The following is a 20,110-nucleotide window of genomic DNA, read 5'->3' as shown; positions in this document are numbered from 1 at the left end:
CGGTCGCTGGGCCGGCGGCCCACCTGGTAGGTTTGGCTCTCACCCAGCTACGGCTGCAAATTCCACGCTGCAGACCTAGGCCTTCAGGGAAAGCCCTTGGTGACAAGCCTCTGACCTGCCACAACCACTGCCATACCCGCCTTGAGGCTCTCTCTGAAACCCACGTACGAAACCGCAATTTGCGGCATAGGCGTGAGCCAGCCCCGCCCTCTCCCCATCACCTCGTGGAAACAAGACTCCCATCCACGCATAGAACTCGAGCCTCTTCTCCGTTTCCCGTGAACTTCAGTGAACTGGTTTCACACGTACACACCTGACGCTTTGCATCAAGAGGTATTAAAAGCGTTTTTACAGAATGCGTTTGGCGCTACAATCCTCCACCCCTCAGCAGTCTGCCGAGAAAGAGGGATTTTCCTTGGCTCACCCAGCTTGGCCTTGTCCACCCGGCCGGAAGGAGTCACGGCTGCGTGCCCCTGGCCGCTGCCCCTCTGAAAAGATTCCCCGGGGAACTTTCGCGGCACTTTAGTTCTCCTTTTTCCCTCCGCACACCCACACGCGGGCAAAGCCTGAGCCCTGCTGCTGGACGCTGAGCGCGGCGCTGCCAACGGCTCGCCTGTAAAAGACGCCTTCCTCTTGCCCCACTCCCTCTCAGAAACTCTAACGGCCTTGACTCAGCTATTAGAGTTTGGTCCCCTGGCAAAACAGCCAGCAAACTTTCCAACAACTGCGGCCCTGACAGCTGGGAAGGCGCCTGGGCGGATGGGCGGGGCGAGCAGGGCTGGGGCGGGGCGCTGGGTAGGGGCGGAGCCCCGATTGCTCCGGAAGTCGTGCGGTCCCGAGGGCTTCGGGTTAGGTAAAGTGTGCCCAGTCACAGCCTAAATTTCCCGGGTTGGGATGGTTCTCGAGTCCCCGCGCCTTGCGCAGTGCTGCGTTATTCTCCCGCGGGCCTCGCCTCGGTGACTGGTTTTCGCCTCTTGATTCTCGGACCCTTTAGCTGAGCAGGGACTTCTTTCCTGGAAGCCCGCCCATTCTCCCAGTTTCCCTGCTCCCCGCCGCAGGGCTTTGTTCTGGGACAGCGAGGGAGGAAGAAAGAAGGGGGCGGAAGAGAATTCTGGAAAAGGGGCCCATCCTGGGAAGAGCTGCACCAGAGCCCCATGAGCGAACCCTAGGCAAGACTTTCTTTTTTTAAAAAACATATTTTTATTGATTTCAGAGAGGGAGGAAGAGGGAGAGATAGAAAACATCCATGATGAGAGAGAATCATTGATTGGCTGCCTCCTGCAAGCCCTCCACTGGGGATCAAGCCCACAACCCCGGAATGTGCCCTTGACTGGAGTCGAACCAGGGATCTTTCAATTCGCTGGCGGACACTCTACCCACTGAGCCAAACCAGCTAGGGCAAGGCAAGACTTTCTTGCCCCTTGAATATTGCACTTATTACCTAAAGAGATTTCCTCGGCTTTGTTTCGAATTTTAGTCAGAGGCATAAGATAATCGTAAAACTTTTAAAGCCATCGCTGTTCTCACTTTACCTTATTGGGTACGCGTTTTTTCTTTTTTCCTTTACACTTAAGGTCGCCCACTGCGAACCTCTTGCGAAATGGGGTTGGGGATGTGACCGGCGCCCTCAGCCACCTCCAGCTTTCCTGCTGCCCGCGGGGTGTGTCCGACTGGCCCAGGAGCCCAGAGCGAGCCCCTCCTTTAAAGGGCCAAAGCCTCGAACTCCCTGGCCCGAGGGAATCCGCTGGGCGGCGGACGGACCGAGGCCGCGGCGCTCCCGGGCCGGAGACCAGAGCAGAGACTGAGCGGCTGCGCCCGGGGCCTTCCGGGAAAGCGGGCCGGGCCCCTGGCTCAGTGGGGAGCGCTCCGAGGAAGCGCTTTTCCGGGTCCTTCCTTCGAAAGCCCGGAGTTAAGGCCGCTGCTCAGTGGGCCCTTTGGAGGAAGCAACACAGGAACGACCCCCCACCTCACCCCAAAAGGTGGGAGCGGGCGCAGCCTGCGTGTGGGCTGGGTTTGAGGAATCTGCTCCGGTGGGAGCCCACCTTCCGAGGCTTGAGTCGCTGCTGGCTTCCGAGAACTGGAAGGAGCGAGCAGCAGCCCCGCGCCCCCTTTTTGCTCCCCCAAAGGCTAGTCCCTTGGAGATCCTCTGGCGTCCCACTGCCAAAACGCAGTGAGGACAGAACCGCTCCGGACCTTCTTTCTGCTCAGAGGCTTCCCCCAGGCCCTGCAAATGCAGGTTCAATCGCGGCCGCCGCCCCACACCCCAGAGGGCGGCGTCGGGGTGTCTTGGGGGAGTGCTCAAGGGTTTCTCCCCAATTAATTGAGGGAGAACAAGGGCATTATTGTCACCTTAAGAAATCGATTGCTGGTTGCCCCACCAAGGCCTCGCTAGACATTTGTTCGCCCCTTTCATTTTGAAGCTGGCCAAAGACGGATGCCCAGAGGCACGGACAGTGTGAGAGCTGTGAAGTTCATACACGGGGAAAGGGGGCTCGTTTTTCTGCATTCAAAGGGCTTTCTACACGCCCCACCCCCTCCCGCTTCCAGCGTCACTGTGGTTGAGATTAAAACGACAAAATAGGAACCCTGACCTCCGCCTCCATGAGAATCCAGCAAAGCAGAAAATGTCCTGATGTATTACACAATCGGGACAATATGAAACTGTCCTTTTGATTGTTTCTTGAGGTGAGGAGCAGCTGGCAGGACTCCCAGATTTGGAGTCAGAACATCCTCAGTTTCTCAGCAAGGACACCTGCATGCCTCAAGCTTTTAGATAGATACACCGTGAGACTGCGCGCCAAGAGAAAGAACCACATAGGCACATTATCTTCCACTGTTAATGTCTGTCACAATGCTACCCAGTTAATTGTGGCTTGAAAACACATACCCCACCCAGAGCAGAACACGAGTGGGTCCAGTCTAGTGAGATTACATTTACTTGTAATCCTACCCCCCTCCCTTTCCAATGTCTTTGATTATTTTTCCCAGAAGTGTATAAGCTGCCGGGACTTAGAAGCAGGCCGCTCCTCCTAAATGTGATTCGGACCATATGCTTTCCACATTCATTCCCGCTTCGGCTTTTCTTCTCCGCACTAACTGCTAACACGTTATAGTCACCTTGAAATTTCCTCTGCTATTTTCCAATTAAAAGCTTAATAGCCCTGGAAACGGAGTTCATGTGGTGAAGTTTACCAGAGCCCCTTGTTCGAAAAGGCTTTCTGCTGGGATCCCATTATGTGCTTGAATAAACCCTTTCTGCACACAGAAATGGGACTCGGGGTTGTCAGGTGTTGGGTTACAATAGACTTGGACGCAGGGGACGTTTTACCAACATAAATACAAACCTGTCCCTATAGGGAGATGTTGTCAAATACTGGGATATGGAAAACATTCCCATCAAATATGAGAAGAGGATTATTATGCTATATCAAATGAGTATTTAGATCTCAGCCCCCAATGTGCACTGGAGTGAACCAGCCCGGGACCAAATAATGCCAAACTGTTTGAGTGGCAAAGGGGATAGGGTGGCTAGGTGACCGAGGGAGGAAAGGGGGTCGCCTAGCAAGTGGGTCTGTCTCTCGGCCCCCAAAACCTGGTGCCCAGGTCCGCTGCTTTCCTTAAAAAAAAAAAAAAAAAAAAAAAAAAAGCTTTATTCCCAAAGACTTTATAGTCCCGGTTTCGCTAACCATTTGGAGAAACTCCGGAGAAATTGGACTTAGAAAAAAGTCCATGGTCCCTCGCCCCACACCCTCCGATGCCAAGAGACCCCCGAGAGATTTCAGCGCGAACTAACGTTCCCAGATTCAGTGTCATTCTAGTCTCTCTGTGTCTGTCACGTGGAGCGACTCACTGCCAACTCCCCACTGCCCGGCCTCTGGCCCACTGGGCTGCGGGTGACCTACCTCCAGTCCTGAGAGCTTATGAAGTCCCTTCCAGTTGTAGTGTTTTAGGGCTTGTTTTCCTAGCGAAGACTGGGAAGAAAGGAAGGATTGAGGTGGTGGTGGTGAGGGGTGGGGATGGTAAGAAGACAGATGGGGTTCGTGCCCCACGCGCTTTGGGGGGAGGCCTTCCAGGGTTAGCATTCTCCTGCAAAGGTTTCCTGCCCAGGCCCCACCAGGTCAGCATACAGCGATCCCCAACTCCCTGAGAGGCCTGAACCGGAGGTGCCTTCTAGGGGAAGCACACAACCGGGGTTCCCTTTTTAACCCTTCTTCCTCCCCCCTCCCCCATCACTGTTCTACGGTGGGGGTTGGCTACTTGAATTCGCAGAAAACACAGAGGGACATTTTCCGGTAGCTTGTTTGTTTCCAGGGCGGAGAAAAGCAGCCTCCCTTAGGGGAAAAGGCCGCGGCCAAAAGGTTGACCTTTGCAGCGGACTAGTCTACACTCTCCGCCCGCGTCGGATTACCCGCACCGCCCAGCTGCAGGACTGCCATCTCCCCCGCTTCGCAGCGAGCCATTGTGCTGCCCCGAGTCGCTGTATCCACCTGTCTTTAGTTTTGCTTTGTTGGGGGAGGGGTTGTTTTGTCGTCCCTGTGTTTATGGCAGTAGTCTGCATTAGGCCAAAAGGGTACTCTTAGGAGATTAGAAACCCACAAATAACAATTTAAACAAAGTTTTATGTTGTCATCTTGTGCAGGGACCCCTTCCACGCCTACCCAAAGACAATAGGGTGGGGGAGAGAAATGGCGCCACCCCTAGCCATTGAGTCCGTGGGGATTTGAATTGGGTGACGCGGGGTCTCCGTTTGATGGGTCAGTGGCTATTAGGCAGAGGGGAGATCATATCCAGTAACTTTTGAGCGTTATCATGGTCCCCAAGTCCGTTCTGAAAGTTTAGACCCAGCACTTAAGAAAGTCCTCCGCAGGAGCGTTCCCCACGCCGTTCGGGACTGACATTATTAAAACTTGGGAGGAGGGTACAGGAATAAACTCGGCGCCAGAGAGGGTGGACTGTGCCTGCAAAATGGGGTTGTTATCCTTGGGCCAGCAAGTTTTCAAAAACATTCCTTTTCTTTTGCAGCAGCACGATTTTTTTTTTAAAGTTGCAAAAAGATATAAAGAGACAAAATTTCTTGAATCAATTCCACGGTAGGTTCTGGTTCTCGCGGAATTGAGTTTCTGAGGCCAAGTGTTGGAATAAAAGCGGGCTCGGCGCCGCCAAATCAAACCTGGAGGGAAGCAGAGAAGGGGAGCGGCCACCTCACTCTCCTGCAGGCACCCGCACCCTCACTCCGCCCTGTGGGCAACGCTGCACCCGCAGCGCCAGTCCCTGCAGCCGGGACAGGGGCAGCGCGGAGGGTTGGAAGAGGGGCCGTGAGCGCCCCCGCGAGAGCCGCCTGGCTGCAGGTGGCACGAAAGGTGCTGTGAGGGACTCCAGGGGCGCAAGGAAGGAGGACGGCGTCGAGTGGGGTGGGGAGTGCAAGGAGACTGGGACTGGTTGGTGGGGGGGGGGGGTGCAGTGGGAGGGCGGAGGAGAGGGGAGGGCGGTGGAGGAGGTGCTGGGGCCTGGCAGCGCGCTGGAACTGCGGCCAAGCTGGCTTAGACCTTAACAGCACTGTCGCCGGCACCTTGCAGCCGCCGAAACGCTCGGCGAGGGAGGACCTGCCGGCCAGAACAGCAGCTGCGGAGACGCGGCCGGCCTGGGATTGGCGGAGTACTCGCCGGAGGCCGGAGCTGCGAGCGCCGCGGGAGACGTAAAAGGGCTGCTGCACCTCCGACAACCTCGGGACGCACGCGGCCGCCTCGAGGCCGCCCCTGAGCGGGCCTCCCAGCCCCGCTGTCCAGCGCCCCCTGGCCCGCTCCCGCCGCCGGCCCGCCAGCTCTTCGGGGAGCCCGGGGTATGAACGGCTACGGCTCCCCCTATCTGTACATGGGCGGCCCGGTGTCGCAGCCGCCGCGGGCGCCCCTGCAACGCACGCCGAAGTGCGCGCGCTGCCGCAACCACGGCGTGCTGTCCTGGCTCAAGGGCCACAAGCGCTACTGCCGCTTCAAGGACTGCACGTGCGAGAAGTGCATCCTCATTATCGAGCGGCAGCGGGTCATGGCGGCGCAGGTGGCACTGCGCCGGCAGCAGGCCAACGAGAGCCTCGAGAGCCTCATCCCCGACTCGCTGCGCGCCCTGCCGGGACCCCCGCCGTCTGGGGACGCCGCCGCCGCCGCCCCGCAGCCGCCGCCGACCTCGCAGCCGTCCCAGCCGCCGCGCCCTGCCGCCGAGTTGGCTGCGGCCGCCGCGCTGCGCTGGGCCGCCGAGCCCCAGCCCGGGTCGCTGCAGACGCCGCTCGCTAAGCCAGGTAAGAGGGCTGCGGGCGGGGAACCGGGCCCAGCGCGCGGGCGGAAACACTGGGGAGCTCCTGCTGGGGCTCTGCTTGGGAACCCTGGAGGCAGGTTTGGGGAAGTGGGCCTTGCCAGGACTTCCTCTCCAAACTTCGCCAGGCCGGTTCCTATTCTCCGGGCAGCTGCCGGCTTTCCCTCTGGATCTGGGAGGGGGAACCCGGACGCCCGCGAGAAAGGCGCCTGGGGCTAGCCTAACGACGGGACTGTGCGACGGGTAACTACAGAGGTCGTGACAGGTCCAAATTAAAACACGCGGGCGTACACACCACCGTACTTAGGGGTTCTCCGCCTTAGGGCTTTTTAGAGAGATTGGGACGTGTAGGTAGGTGCAGGACGGAGCCAAGGCCCAAGAGGCTTGGCTGACTCCGAGCTGAGCGTTCTTCTCCGCCTGGCCCCGAGGGAACTGGAGCTAACCCCAAGCCTGTCTGGTAGCGCACTGTGGTCTGCAGCGTCTTGCACTTTGTTGAAAGAAGTCTCATTTAGAAGCAATAGTAAAAAAGGCCAGAAAGGCTTCTAAACTGATAGGGAGGACCCAGAATCTGGTGTGGCCAGTGTGAGCTTCTTTTGCAAAATTGCTCAGGTCTTTCAATAGGTTCCTCAGGCCGCTTTCAGCTGTCTCTGTGGTTTAAAGAAATACAAACAAAACTTGACCTGAGGCCCTAGTGTCTGGCCTGTGAACTGAAGGGTCCCAGTTTTGATTCTGGTCAAGGGCACATGCCCAGTTGCGCCTAGATCCCCAGTTGGGGGTGTGGGGGAGGCACCCGATCAATGATTCTCTCTTATCATTGATGTTTCTGTCTCTCTCACTCTCTCCATTCCTCTCTGAAATCAATAAAAACATTAAAAAAAAAAAAAAAAAACTTGACCTGCCATGAGGAAGGCCACGTCTGGAGAGCCCTTTCCCAGGTTCTAGGAGGCTTGGGCCTCATGCTGTAAGATATGGAGCAAAGACTTAAGACTCTTGCTTCCCTTTACCTCTCCTCGCTCTTCTCTCCTCTTCTCCTGTGTTGTGTGTTAGAGAGAGTGGGTCTGCCCTGAGCTCTGGAGGTGGACAGATTTCTGCCCACCCCACAGCTTCCATCCCTTTCCCTCCTCCAGGTCTCTGGTCTGCAAACCCCAGATGAGGCTCTTTTCTCCTGCGAATCTCTACCTTGCGGTCCTGCCCAGCCCAAGCATTCCTTTGATTTTAGGCTCTTGGAATTCAACTGACATGTGTTTGGTGTGGCAAATAGGAAAGAAAAGGAAAAGCGCCCATCTTCTCAGGGAGAGGTTAAAGGGGTTTGCTTGAATTTTTCGAGGGAGGGCCCTGTAAGGCCTAGAGCCCCAAAGGTAGGACTGTGGTAGAACTTCTGACACCCATCATCCCCCCCGCCCCCAACACCTCCAAGGAGTTTGTCAAAGTCTGCAAAAGCTTCTGGCTTTTGGAGAGGGGCTTTCAGGAGCAGTTGACTGATGTGTGGAGCTGGGGAGATGGCACTTACTGGTTTGTGGGTGAGTCGACAGGCAGCCTTGCAGGCCCAGTTCTGCTGCCCTGGATTTTGTGGATATTTAATCCAAAGTAGGATGTAAGCATTTCTCTGAGTAATGCCCACCCTCCCCTGTTGTCTCTCTCCTTTCAATCTGATCTCTTCATATTTGTAGGTTTGCCACAGAAGAATAGGAGGGAGAGAGAAAGGTTTATTTTGCCTTTCTCCTTTAGTTTAGAACAAGTAACTGGGAGTGTTTTGTCTCGCTTCTAGAAGTTGATTCATGCCAATAACTTTGAACCTCCATTGCCTCCAGAGCAAGAGTCTAAGTGTATGTTAGTAGTAGGTAGCATTTTGCAATGGCCACCTGCCCAGCAGCACTCCTGTAATAATAGGGCTTTGAGTTTGGGTGTCTCAGTTCAAGTGGAGATTCTGCCCACATCCTGTACCCTTCAAACCATTCTTTGGGATACCCAAAGTTCATGGTTCCTAAAGTGTCATAAGACCAAAAACAACCCAGGAGGAGGGTAGCGAGGGCAGGAAGAAAGGCGGAGCAGCACCTGCGGCAGCAGCACAAGGATGCAGGTTTGGGAGAATAAAAGGAGACTGATTCCACTGGACAAACCAGACCGGTGCCCTCTCTTTTATTCTGAGTGTTCAGGGATAGCCCGAGTCCTCCAAATCGAGAGCAGGTAACTGCAAAGGAGAATAGGATGTACCATAGGGAGAGTTCAGAGTGGCTGGTGGCTTTGGGAGACTGAGCCATCAGGGACCAAGGGCTCAGTTTCTAGCTGGTCACATTACATACCTTACAAGCTCATTTATATAACTTTCATTTTCTTTCAGTTGGTTTGACCCTATAATTCCATTTAAAATGCCAGTCATCAACCCGATGATGTGGTGGTGGCGCAAGAAAACACACACAGAGTAGTTTTCACGAGGAAGGCAAGCATGCAGGTGCATCGTTCCCATGCATTGCTCTGTAAGAAAGTCCCTTTGGGGTGTACGTGAGAGAAACTGCCTGGGTGAGACTACTGGTTGCTGTATGTATCATACCTTTCTGCAGTTGTGCTTATTAGGGTTTATTTGTATATAGCATACCACGCATAGTTTGAAGTAGATCAGATACTGCTGGACAAGTAGCTCACTACATGCAGAGAAGTAAAGCTCTGTTCACATGGTGGGTCGGCATGTTACAGTAAGTTCCCAGACCATTAGGAATCCGTATCTCCTGCAAATGATGGAGATCAGTGATCTCTGGGTCTAGGTCGGTCCTTTCAAAAAGGGCTGCTTCAGTCTGTAACTGTGGAAATTTCGTCGTTGTTGTTAGCTACGAATGCAGGTGAAAAGCACACGCCCTAGAGAAAGGTCTGTTTGCTGGGCACCGCTGGAGAGGCCCGGCTGTTCAGGCAGTGCCACATCAACACCAAAATTCAGTTTTGTGACTGGAAGAAATCTCTTCTTCAAGTTCTGCCTCAGATTCTTTAAAGGACTGGAGTTATTTTATCTAACGGTGTAGTGTGTTGACCATCCCTTTCCATGTGGTGATGGTTTTAAGGAGAATTTACATATTCTAATGTTATTATTTCTAGCTCTGGATTGAAGCATTCTTTTTTTCTTTTGGGGTGTACATTTCCCCCTGCTCCTTGATTATCCTCTATGACTAGCCTGGAATTACGAGGTCTTTTTAAGCCCCAAATTATAATTTAAGCTTCTTTACATATGTACCATTGATTCATTTATTCTCCTAAATTCCCTCTTCATCCCCCTCACACCCTTTCCAGTCCCCCATGAAAATACCCTGGGAAGTGTGGCATCTTTCAGCACCCAGTGTTTCTGAGTCAGCAGCCTGAACCAGCCAAGCCAGCCGTTCAGGACCTGGGCTCAGGGGCTGAGGAAAGTTAAGGGTCAACTCCAAGGTGAGAGCTAAAGTTACACTCTGTATTGCAGCTCCCTTCCCCCAGCCTCACCGTTTCCTTCAGGGGAGCGTGTCCTGGGCGGCCTCTGGCGGAGAAGAAAGATCTCTAGCTGTAGGTTCTTCCTCGGTCAGCATCTGTCATCAAGACAAAAATGTGCACAAGGTCTTTAAAGTGTTCTTAAAGGAAAAAGAAATAAAACACATCGTATTTGGTTAATAGTAGGAGGGCAGGACCAAACAGGAAAGTAGGGTCTCCCTTTCTGTTGATTTCTCCTGAAAAGGGGTGAATAAGAGACCTGTAGTGAGAGGAGTTGGAGTTTTTGAAAACTACCTTTGTTTTATTTTACCTCATGCCCGGTACCGGTACCAAATAGCATCTTTATATTTGCTTTGTGCCTTTCAGCTCCTGCGTCATTGGGTTCTGTCCAGTCTACTTCCTTATTTTAAATTTAATTTACAAAAAAAGACAGGCAGACGTACCTGCAGGTATAATGAGTGTTACCAGATCACCGGTCCAGGCTGGGATGGGAAACCCTCTGAGACTGTGTTGGCCAGAAGAAAATGAAAAGGTGGGAAAGACTTCAAGGTCACTCGTGCAGTGTGCCTCTGAACTTAAAACATGGGGTCGGGTTTTAAGACGGCGTCATTTGGGGCGAGGGGCTGGACTCGGAGTTGCACTGTAAAAAACAAGAGCCACCCAAATGAGAAGGAATAAGTGATCCTGTACTACTGGTCTCTTCCACACCGTACCCCAGGGCTGGTTCCAGGGGCAGGACGCTGAGGATAGTCACAGTTTCTGGCCGTTCTGGAGGTACCCGTCCGTCCATTTCCTTTGCTCCTGGGGCCCTGCCTGGGGGTGGGTGGTGGGTGAGGGTGGGGGGCTGGTGCACAGCCCAGCACCTTGCACTGTAGGGTGGTGTGCCCGCCGCCTTTGTGAGCAGCCACAGGGCACAAGGGCCCCGGTGGAGGTACCAGAGTCCCAGCAAACGGTGTGTTCGGTGGCAGCTGCGACTGCACTGGATACTGCCCCTGGCCAGTCTCAGGGAAACTGCAGTTGGGCAGGTGGGATGCTCCCCCCCCACCCCCCACCCAGCCTGCTTCCGTCCTTCCACCCCTCTGCGGTGGGCTCCTTGGCCCAGGAGCGTGCATTTCTCACTCCTGCCTCTCAGGCCATCCGCTCCCTCCCTGCTGCGTGAGTGTGGGGTGCCAGATTTAGCAGAAAACATGCAAATAAAAAAAAAGGATGGCAAATATTGGGTGGAACATACTTAATACTAAAAATTCTTCATTATATATTTGAAGTTGAAATTTATCCGGGAACCCTAGACAGAGGCTGTCCTTCCCAGCTCCCATCACCCCACTCAGTGAGCCCCGTGGGGTCCCGGGTCTCTAGTGCAGTGCGGGTCTCCCAGCTTCCCTCTCTGGAGCCCCAGCTGCCTGGGGTGGGCATCGGGTGGTGCTGTGTCCCTCTTGTGACCTGAGGCCAGGGCTGGCATGACAAACCAGAGCGTTTCAACCTCTAGAAACCAGACTTCCCCTGCCATCCGGGAAAGAGCCTGCCCCAGGTTATAAATCTGGGGGATGGCCGTGCTCAGGACTTACACAACCAACTTTTCTTTTCCCTGATGGATGAACTCCCGGGTTTAAAAGATTACAGTAATCACAGGAGGACAGTGTAAATCGAATCTGATAGCAATAACTTTCGGGGAAGGTCAGGCTCAAGTGAAATGTTACCAAGCAACAGGCATTTTGTTTGCAAAATACAATCAAAGAGCATTGATGAGAAATTCTTTGCTGCAGCCAGTCAGCACTTTCTGCTCACAGCTTTACAGAGGGACTGGGAGTAAATCTCCATAAATCAACGCCCCCAGAGGACTCGGAGCCCCTTTCTGGAAATGTTACGCTTCTTCCTGACAGGAGGGAGGACGGAGCCCAGTGCAGAGCTATTTGCCTGCCTGCCTGCCGCCCCTCCCCTTTCTTTCTTCCTCTCCTGTCCCTTCTTGCTTTCCTCTTTTCTTTGCCTTTTTCACCTGTTGCAGTTTCCCGGCCATTAGCCACTCCAGCCCCTGGGCCTCACGTCTCCTTTGATGTGACTGTGATGGCACAGCGGACCTTGAACTTGGGGTAAGCATGGGTGCCCATGGCCAAGGTTAAGTAACATCTGAGTGTCCCTCCCCAAGAGTCCCACGTGGCTTTAGTGAATCATTTCCTTGTCTGAGCGCCGCTGAGGAAACAAAAACATAACGCAGTGTTTTTTCCTCCCATTTTGTTGTATAAACAGCTATAAAAATAAGCCCAGTCAACTCCTGAATGACAGTATTCTGGAAAATTTAAGTATCAGAACATTAGTTCTTTTCCAGATCTCTAATCTCTTGATTCCAACGACAAGTCAGACATAAAATTTTGCCAAGCTAGGGTCAGTGTTTTGCTCCCCCCACCCCCCCCCCCCGCCACTGATTATTCTTTATTTAATTGTGAGTATCTGTTGCATCCATAGTCTTTATATGTGAATGTTGACAACAATGTTCCTTCCAATGAAGACACCATAGTCTGCCCAGCTGCTGGCCTTTGAGTTACTTGCTGTGTTTCAATGAAAAATGTGACCAATTACAAAGATAAATTGAAAATTTTGCAAAAGATTAGTTAATAAACTGTAAGTGGCTAAGAGGCAATGCTTTGATCAAAACCTTTACCCTAGTATATGAAAAACGCTCTGGTTTTTCATATACTCTTACCTACTAAATGCCTGAGCACATAGTGGGGATTCAAGGATATTTGCTAAATATATGGATGAATGAATAGACATTTAAAAAAAAATTTTTTTTTAAATTTTAATCCTCACCGGAGGACATGCTTAGAGGGAGGGAGGGAGAGAGAGCGAGAGCAAGAGAGAGAGAGGGAGAGAGAGAGAGAGAGAGAGAGAGAGAGACCAATGTGAGAAACATCTATTGGCAGCCTCTGTACATGCCCAACCAGGGTTCGAACCGGCTTCCTTTAGATGCACAGGACAATGCTGAACCAACTGAACCACTCCAGCTTTCATTTTTCTAAGTATCAAATACACATGTAGGTTTATAGGTAATTTTCCTCCTGCTTCTTGAAAAGTGTTGTTTTCTGAATCAAGGAAGAGGTCAAACCTAAATTTTTGTAGGAAATATACTGTAGTCCACAGTTGCAAAACCATCCTTCCTTATATCCAGTCCTTTATATGTCCCCCCAAAATATTGGTCTGTAGAAACCATTTTGATATTGCCACATGTTATTAACCCAGTGTTGTTAATGATTTTTTTATCTTATGATTTTTCTTTTGTTTTGTTAATCCTCACCCAAGAATATTTTCCCTATTGATTTTTAGAGAGAGTGAAAGGGAGGAGGGAGGGGGAGAGGAAAGAGAGAGAGAGAGAGAAACATCGATGTGAAAGGGACACATCCATTGGTTGCCTCCCCAGCACATGCCCTAACTGAGGCCGGGATCCAACATGAGACTTGGGTGTGAGGGCTCACACTCTAACCACTGACCCACACCAGCCAGGGCGTTAATGATCTTTTAAAAGGAAAATGTGACTATGTATTTTTACTTTCCACGAGTTTTCTTTTCTCCTTAGGAAGAAAAGGAAAGATTTTAGACCAACGTTCATTTCCTGCAGTACTTCAAGTTGTCAGCCATTCAGTTTTTTTATGATTCTGTGCTTGTAGTATGAGATAAAGATAACAGAAGTTGTACAAAGCCTGTCTCCTGTTAGAATTCTGACTGGGCAGTTGGCTCTTCTAGAAGCCAGCCTTGCCCAGCCTCCTGCCTGCCATTGAAGAGGTATCTGTGTGCTTTGAAAATGACCCATTGGGGATGTTACTCAGAGGTGTGTTCCCCAATACTCAAGCGAACAGCTGAGGACATGCAGTCCATGTTTCAAAATGCCTGACGCAATTTCAGAAGGAAAAAAAATCCAGTGACGTGCGTTAGGAAACCCTCCTTTCTCTATGCCAGTGTTTTTGTATTTTCATTCTGGATGTCAGATATATTTTGTTTTGTAGATATAATTGGATAAAATGGAGCAAACCCACCACATTTAAGTCAGAAAGATTTTTCATGTTTATGTGTCTTGAGCAAAATGTTTCATAGATGGGGTGTGCTTTCTCAAAATATTTGAAATGAATACCTAGAATTATTTTTTTTTTGCTTCAGTGCATTTTCATATGGAAAAATCCTCAAAAGAAAGTTAGATTTTGGAACTGTAATTTTATTTTAGATGGAAGTCACTTTTGTGTGAGTGTTCATTTTCTCTCTTTAAAGTCCTGTAGCTATCTTATGGCACATATATATAATATACAATATGTGTATCTCATTATTCATATAAAAATTTCCTTCTTAATTAAATATCACCTTTTAAAAACCTTTACCCTAGTGAAAAGTTTATTTTAGGAGTGGCTGTGTTTCTACAGCATAAAAAAATATGAAATTGAAGAGGGAGCATTGAGTAAATTTTAAAGATGTCTAGATGTTTAAGCATTAGAAACAACAGACTATCACTTTCAGTAGATGGTTTGTAATATCAGATGAAGTTGATTTCTTTTCAATTTTTGTACAGTTGTTTTGGCTTCGATACTCATATACTAGGGGTGAAAATATTATCAGTTGAAGTATACTCTTTCTCATCGTGTTCTAGGAATTAGGGTGTCACTTTCAAGAAAAGAAGAGGGTAAAGCATTTTGGGGGTAGTTCCTTTTCATTTTGTTTGTTGGCAGTTTCACATTTCTATATCAAGAAAGGCCTTTGTGTTTTAAGCCAACACGAACAGTTTATAAAGTTCATCTAGGAAAACAAATCTAGAGATGTAAAGAAACACCTGTTATTACCTTATACGTTATCACTGGGCTCACAACTCACCCTCTATAATTACTTGTGAAAGTCTGTGTTTATAGTAGAATAATCTACAATACATCTACTTTAGGTACAAGAACACAACCAATGGACCACAATGCCACAGAATTGCAGGGACTATATATCCTTCTTTCAGAAATGACTGTTGGGTGAGGAGTTTGCTCTTGGTGCAAGGTGAGGGGCTAGTCTTCCCTCACCCCTTGCCCGATTGTGCAACCTCAATAGCCTTTGGCTGTTGATTGGGATTCTGCTCATGTGGAACCCCATAGCAGGCCTTTCTGTGCTGCTCAGGTGTATGAACGCCTTAGGTGAGTCCCACTCATTGCTTCTTTCAGTGTCTTCTGTCTTCCCTTTGAACACAGTATCAACAGTGCTGACCTCAGTTGTTGGAGTGTTGAGTTTATAGATTTGATTCCTGTGACATCTTACTAGCTTTTCCCACTTTGTCGCCATAGCCTTGACTCCCAGTTGGAGAGGCTGATCAGCCCAGAAACCTGAGAGTGGATGAATCAGCACAGTCCACCACCATCTCTTGAGAACTCACCGGAAGTGCATGCTGCACTGGGCATGGCACAGCAGCAGGGGCAAAGGGTAGCATGAGGAAAGTAAGGGAGGGGGTCACAGTTGGGGAACAAGGTGGCACCCATATAAGATTCCACTGTGGCCTGTTCTACAGAACAGGAAAACAGGTGCAGCAGTGGATTTCACACTGTCATAGACCTACACTCCCGCCATTCCATATCCAGTTTATTGGGATGGTGTATCGTTTGCCAACCTGAAAAAAAAAATACTATATTTTCATAATGGTAGATGTGTCGGATTAGCCAGAATATCGTTCTCTAGTTCCTGTTTGAATCCCCTTTTTCCGGAGCCTGGAGCATTCTGTGGGAGAGTGAGTGTGGTTGACAGACCTCAGAACCTTTTCCTCTAATGTTGTCAGGGTTTCAGACTCACCCAGGGTAGGGAAAATCTGCCTTTCAGAATAGGAAGCTGATTTTAGGTCCACACATTTCTTTTAAAAAATAGTTAAGTTTTGAGCTTTTTAGCTAAACGTATACACCCTTTATTTTCTAGAAGAAACACTTGTTTCTCTTACTTAAAAAAATCTTAACATCCCCTATATCGCTAGGATACTGTGTGTCATATTTCTTTCTTTTTTTTTTTGTGAATGCCAAAACAACACTTAACAAATTTTACTATTTTAACCATTTTTAGGGGTATAATGTAGTGGCGTTAGCACATTCACAGTGTTGTGCAACCGTCACCGCTATCCATTTCCGGAACGTTTTCATCATCCCGACCATAAACTTGGTACCCATTAAACAATAAGACACTATTCCCTTCCACCAGCCTCTAGTAACCACCATTTTTTTATTTATAAATATATAAATATGCCTATTCTAGATATCTCAAATAAGTAGAATTGTAGAATATTTGCCCTTCTGTAACTGGCTTATTTCAGTTAGCATGTTTTCATCCATAGCATGTGCCAGAATTTCATTCCTTTTTGAGGCTGAGTGATACTCCATTGTATGTATAGACCACATTTCATTTATCTCCTTATCCTTCTGTGGACACTGGGGTTGCAGTCACCTTCTGGCTCTTGTGGCTGTTGCTATGAACATTTGTGTACATGTGAGTTATATTTAATGCATAGCAAGTCTACGTGGGTGTGTTTGCTTTTCCCCCTGCACATGCATCTTTTTTTTTAAAAATATATTTTATTGATTTTTTACAGAGAGGAAGGGAGAGGGATAGAGAGTTAGAAACATCGATGAGAGAGAAACATCGATCAGCTGCCTCCTGCACACCCCTTATTGGGGATGTGCCTGCAACCAAGGTACGTGCCCTTGACCAGAATCGAACCTGGGACCTTTCAGTCCGCAGGCGGACGCTCTATCCACTGAGCCAAACCGGTTTCGGCCTGCACATGCATCTTATCTCCCCAACTTAATGATAAGTTCCACAAGTTAGGGGCAAGTCTCACACTTCTGTTATTTGCTACCGTCTATTCTGTGTCTCCAGTATCTTGTGTATTACAGGGATACAAATACCTGATAATAACAGATAATGAAAGCTAAAGTTAAAGAAATAAGAAAACTGTTTAGAGGTACCTAATATTGAAAACGTTCTTTGATGTTCATTTTTGCTCAGGGAGAGCATTTGACTTGCTCTTCTAAGCTCCATTGAGCAGGAGCCAAAATCCAATTGTGCGTTCAGTTCCATGCTGAGTTAACATACTGGTGACAGTGTGAATTTATAGATGCTTTTTTTTTTTTTTTTGGTGCTGTTTTTCTCTTCTGGTTGAAGTATAAGTACCACATTAACTCGGGACATGAAACTGGGTCTCCAGTCCTAGGAAGTTGTAGGAGAGAATATGTCAGATTTCTCTTTCAAAGATGGGTCTTTTGTTTATCCCAGAGTTGTCGCAGAATTAGTTTGTCTTGGCTATACACGAACCCCCTAGAGAAATCTTATATTGGAAAAAAAAGCAGTTTACTTAAAATGCAAATTTGGGATAAATATGAATTCATATCAGACTTATGATTGAAAGTTGCCCTGATATAATGTAAGAATGTCTTTTATGTATTTTTGCTTGGCACATAGTTATTGCTTTGTGGAGAACCAAAGTTTTGTTTTTTCATTTATATTTAAGAGACAGCCCATATTAAACCATGTTCATAAATGGTCCTTTAAGGCTTTTAAAGTAAACAACAACACATAGGAGGAGATGGATTTTAGAAGCTGCTTTGGTGAAATTTCACCAACTGGCTATCTACACATAATCAGGTGTGCCCACAGGGAAGGGGACAATGAGGCCATTCATGCCAGGAAATAGAAAACACAGGCAAACCACTTGTTTACAACCTGACAAGTGGGTCCTTAATAATTTTCACCTTTAGATCAGTTACATTGGCTTTCAGAAGACACTGCCAGTACATGTTTTAAGGAGGATAAAATTCCACTTGCATACAGCTTATTAATAAGGAATATGTCCCTTTATTATAAAGGTCTGTTAGCATTTAATTCTGCAAGTAATCCAGTCTTAGCTACTTCTTTCTGCCTGGTTAGCACTGTAATACTAGCCTGTCTGGGGGTAAGGTCTTAGGTCAGAATGTTAAATTTGCAACTGGTTTACTTCACAGCAAATCTCTGCTTTATTTGGAAAGCTATTTTCCCCTCTCTCTTCTTTTAATTTAAGAGGTTTCTTTAAGTCCTTTCCATGAATTTTACTAACAAAACAGCTCATGGAAAATGTATCTTCCCCCTTGCACCCCAGGTCCTGGAGTTATAGGTCCATTTGCCTCATTGATGGGTCATACTCCTTGCATAGTTCCATGAGCCCTATCAAGTCACTTCCTCCTTCCCCTCCTGCAACCTGTCCCCCACCACCCAGAATGCACAGCTGGTTTTGCGTGCCTTCTAATCCAAGTTGCTGACAAGTCTGCCAGTCCCTCAAGGGACTTTACAAAAAAATTTTTTATTGATTTTAGAGAGAGAGGAAGGGAGAAGGACAGAGATATAGATAGAAACATCGATGATAGAGAAACCCTGATGGGCTGCCTCCTGCATGCCCCCACTAGAGATTGAGCCTGCAAACCAGGCATGTGCCTTGACCAGGAATTGAACCAGTAACCTCTGGGCTCATGGATTGACAGTCAACTGAGCCACACCTCACATGGCTTTTAAATAAAGGTTTCCATGTACAGAGGCTTCTTTCCTTCACTCTGGCAATCATATCAACTAGTTACAGTACGCGGTATCCTGTGGAAACACATCGGTGCCCACTTCACAAGGCATATTTAATGAGAAATCTATGCATGAGGAAATGGATTTGAAATATTAAACTTCCCCGCAGTTCCTGGGTTACCTGCCAGCGGAAGATGTCCTTGAATTCCACCGGCCACCTCCCTTGCAGAAGAAGAGCCGGAAGGAAAGCCTGAGCTCCCGTTCCTGCCTTCTCTGGGCCTGTGGGCCTCGGCCTTACGCTGCCCGGTGTTTGAGACAAGCTTCCCTAGACACATCATTCCGAGACATCACTCTGGGTTCTAGATTTTTATATTCAGGGGTCTTTTTTTTTTTTTTGCCATTTGCCAATGACATAGTTTGGATTTCTTTCTTTCTTTTTTTAGGCCTGTGGTATGCTATAACCCACTGGGACACATTTCCCCTTCCAGATGGGCTCCCTCCTGAGCACATCTGTTCCTCTTTATGCCACCAGGAGAGGGTTAACCCAGCTGTTCTCTGCTTTTCAGATTTGACTGAAGAGCGACTTGGGGACAGCAGCTTGGCAGACAACGCAGAGTCCTTCAGCGACAAAGACACGGACCAGAGGAGCTCCCCAGATGTTGCAAAAAGTAAAGGCTGCTTCACCCCCGAGAGCCCCGAGGTAGTGTCGGTGGATGAAGGTGGGTATGCAGGCCAGAAAAATGGGGGCAACTCGGACAGCCGCTCCGACAGCCCCAAGTACCACGGGGAGCAGAATCACCTCCTGATCGAGGGCCCCTCGGGGACCGTCTCTCTGCCCTTCAGCTTGAAAGCCAACAGACCCCCCCTGGAAGTGTTAAAAAAAATATTCCCCAACCAGAAGCCCACAGTGCTGGAGCTGATCCTGAAGGGCTGTGGGGGGGACCTGGTGAGCGCCGTGGAGGTCCTGCTGTCCAGCCGGTCCTCGGTCTCGGCCGCCGAGCGAACTGCAGCCGAGCCCGAGAGCCTCGTGTTGCCCTCCAACGGGCACATCTTTGAACACACCTTGAGCTCCTACCCCATCTCCTCCTCCAAATGGTCCGTGGGGTCGGCCTTCCGAGTCCCAGACACGTTGAGGTTTTCTGCAGACTCTAGTAACGTTGTCCCCAACCCCCTGGCCGTGCCCCTGCAGCACCCTTTCCCCCAGCCGCCCCGCTACCCTCTCATGCTGAGGAATACTCTGGCGAGGAACCAGTCGAGCCCCTTTTTGCCCAACGACGTCACCCTGTGGAACACCATGACGCTGCAGCAGCAGTACCAGCTGAGGTCCCAGTACGTCAGCCCTTTCCCGGGTAACTCTGCCAGCGTCTTCAGGAGCTCGCCCGTCCTCCCCACGCGCGCCCCCGAGGACCCGCGGATCTCCATCCCCGACGAGGGGTGCCCCATGGTGTCCAAGCAGCCCATTTACACCGAGGATGACTACGACGAGCGGTCCGACTCCTCAGACTCTAGAATACTCAACACGTCATCTTAAAGTGGTACCAGATGGGAAGGGACCAGGTGACTCGTTCTGTGCATCTGAACCCTGGGGGAGGGGGGGAGGCTGAGGAGAAGCCACATCCTGTGTATACCTTTTCCTTCTGTTTGACAAAGTGACTGTGCTTGATTCTATTAGCAATAAAAACATAACTTATTTAATTTCTTGCACTTCACTGGGAAATGCCAAATAGCTCTGCTCTGTGGCTTTAGTGCTGAAATGCTTATTGTACAAGAGAGTCTCACGCTAAGCATAGTCTTGGGAAAGCTGGGACCACGGAAGATTTAT

The 20,110-nt window shown here is 49.5% G+C and overlaps 1 protein-coding gene across 1 annotated transcript; it reads left to right on the top strand.

Annotated features, from left to right (window-relative positions):
• Positions 1–5,841: 5,841 nt before the first annotated feature.
• DMRT3 (doublesex and mab-3 related transcription factor 3) lies at positions 5,842–19,819 on the top strand (the record flags this gene model as incomplete). The annotated part of the gene is made up of 2 exons (XM_080668702.1): positions 5,842–6,292; positions 18,855–19,819. The coding sequence occupies 2 exons, from the start codon at positions 5,842–5,844 to the stop codon at positions 19,817–19,819; spliced, it is 1,416 nt and encodes a 471-aa protein (XP_080524828.1).
• Between the last annotated feature and the right edge of the window lie 291 nt (positions 19,820–20,110).

The sequence above is a fragment of the Plecotus auritus genome (genome assembly GCF_963455305.1).
Source record: "Plecotus auritus genome assembly, chromosome: 5".
Classification (NCBI taxonomy): domain Eukaryota; kingdom Metazoa; phylum Chordata; class Mammalia; order Chiroptera; family Vespertilionidae; genus Plecotus; species Plecotus auritus.
This window is presented reverse-complemented; position numbering and strand designations above follow the sequence as displayed.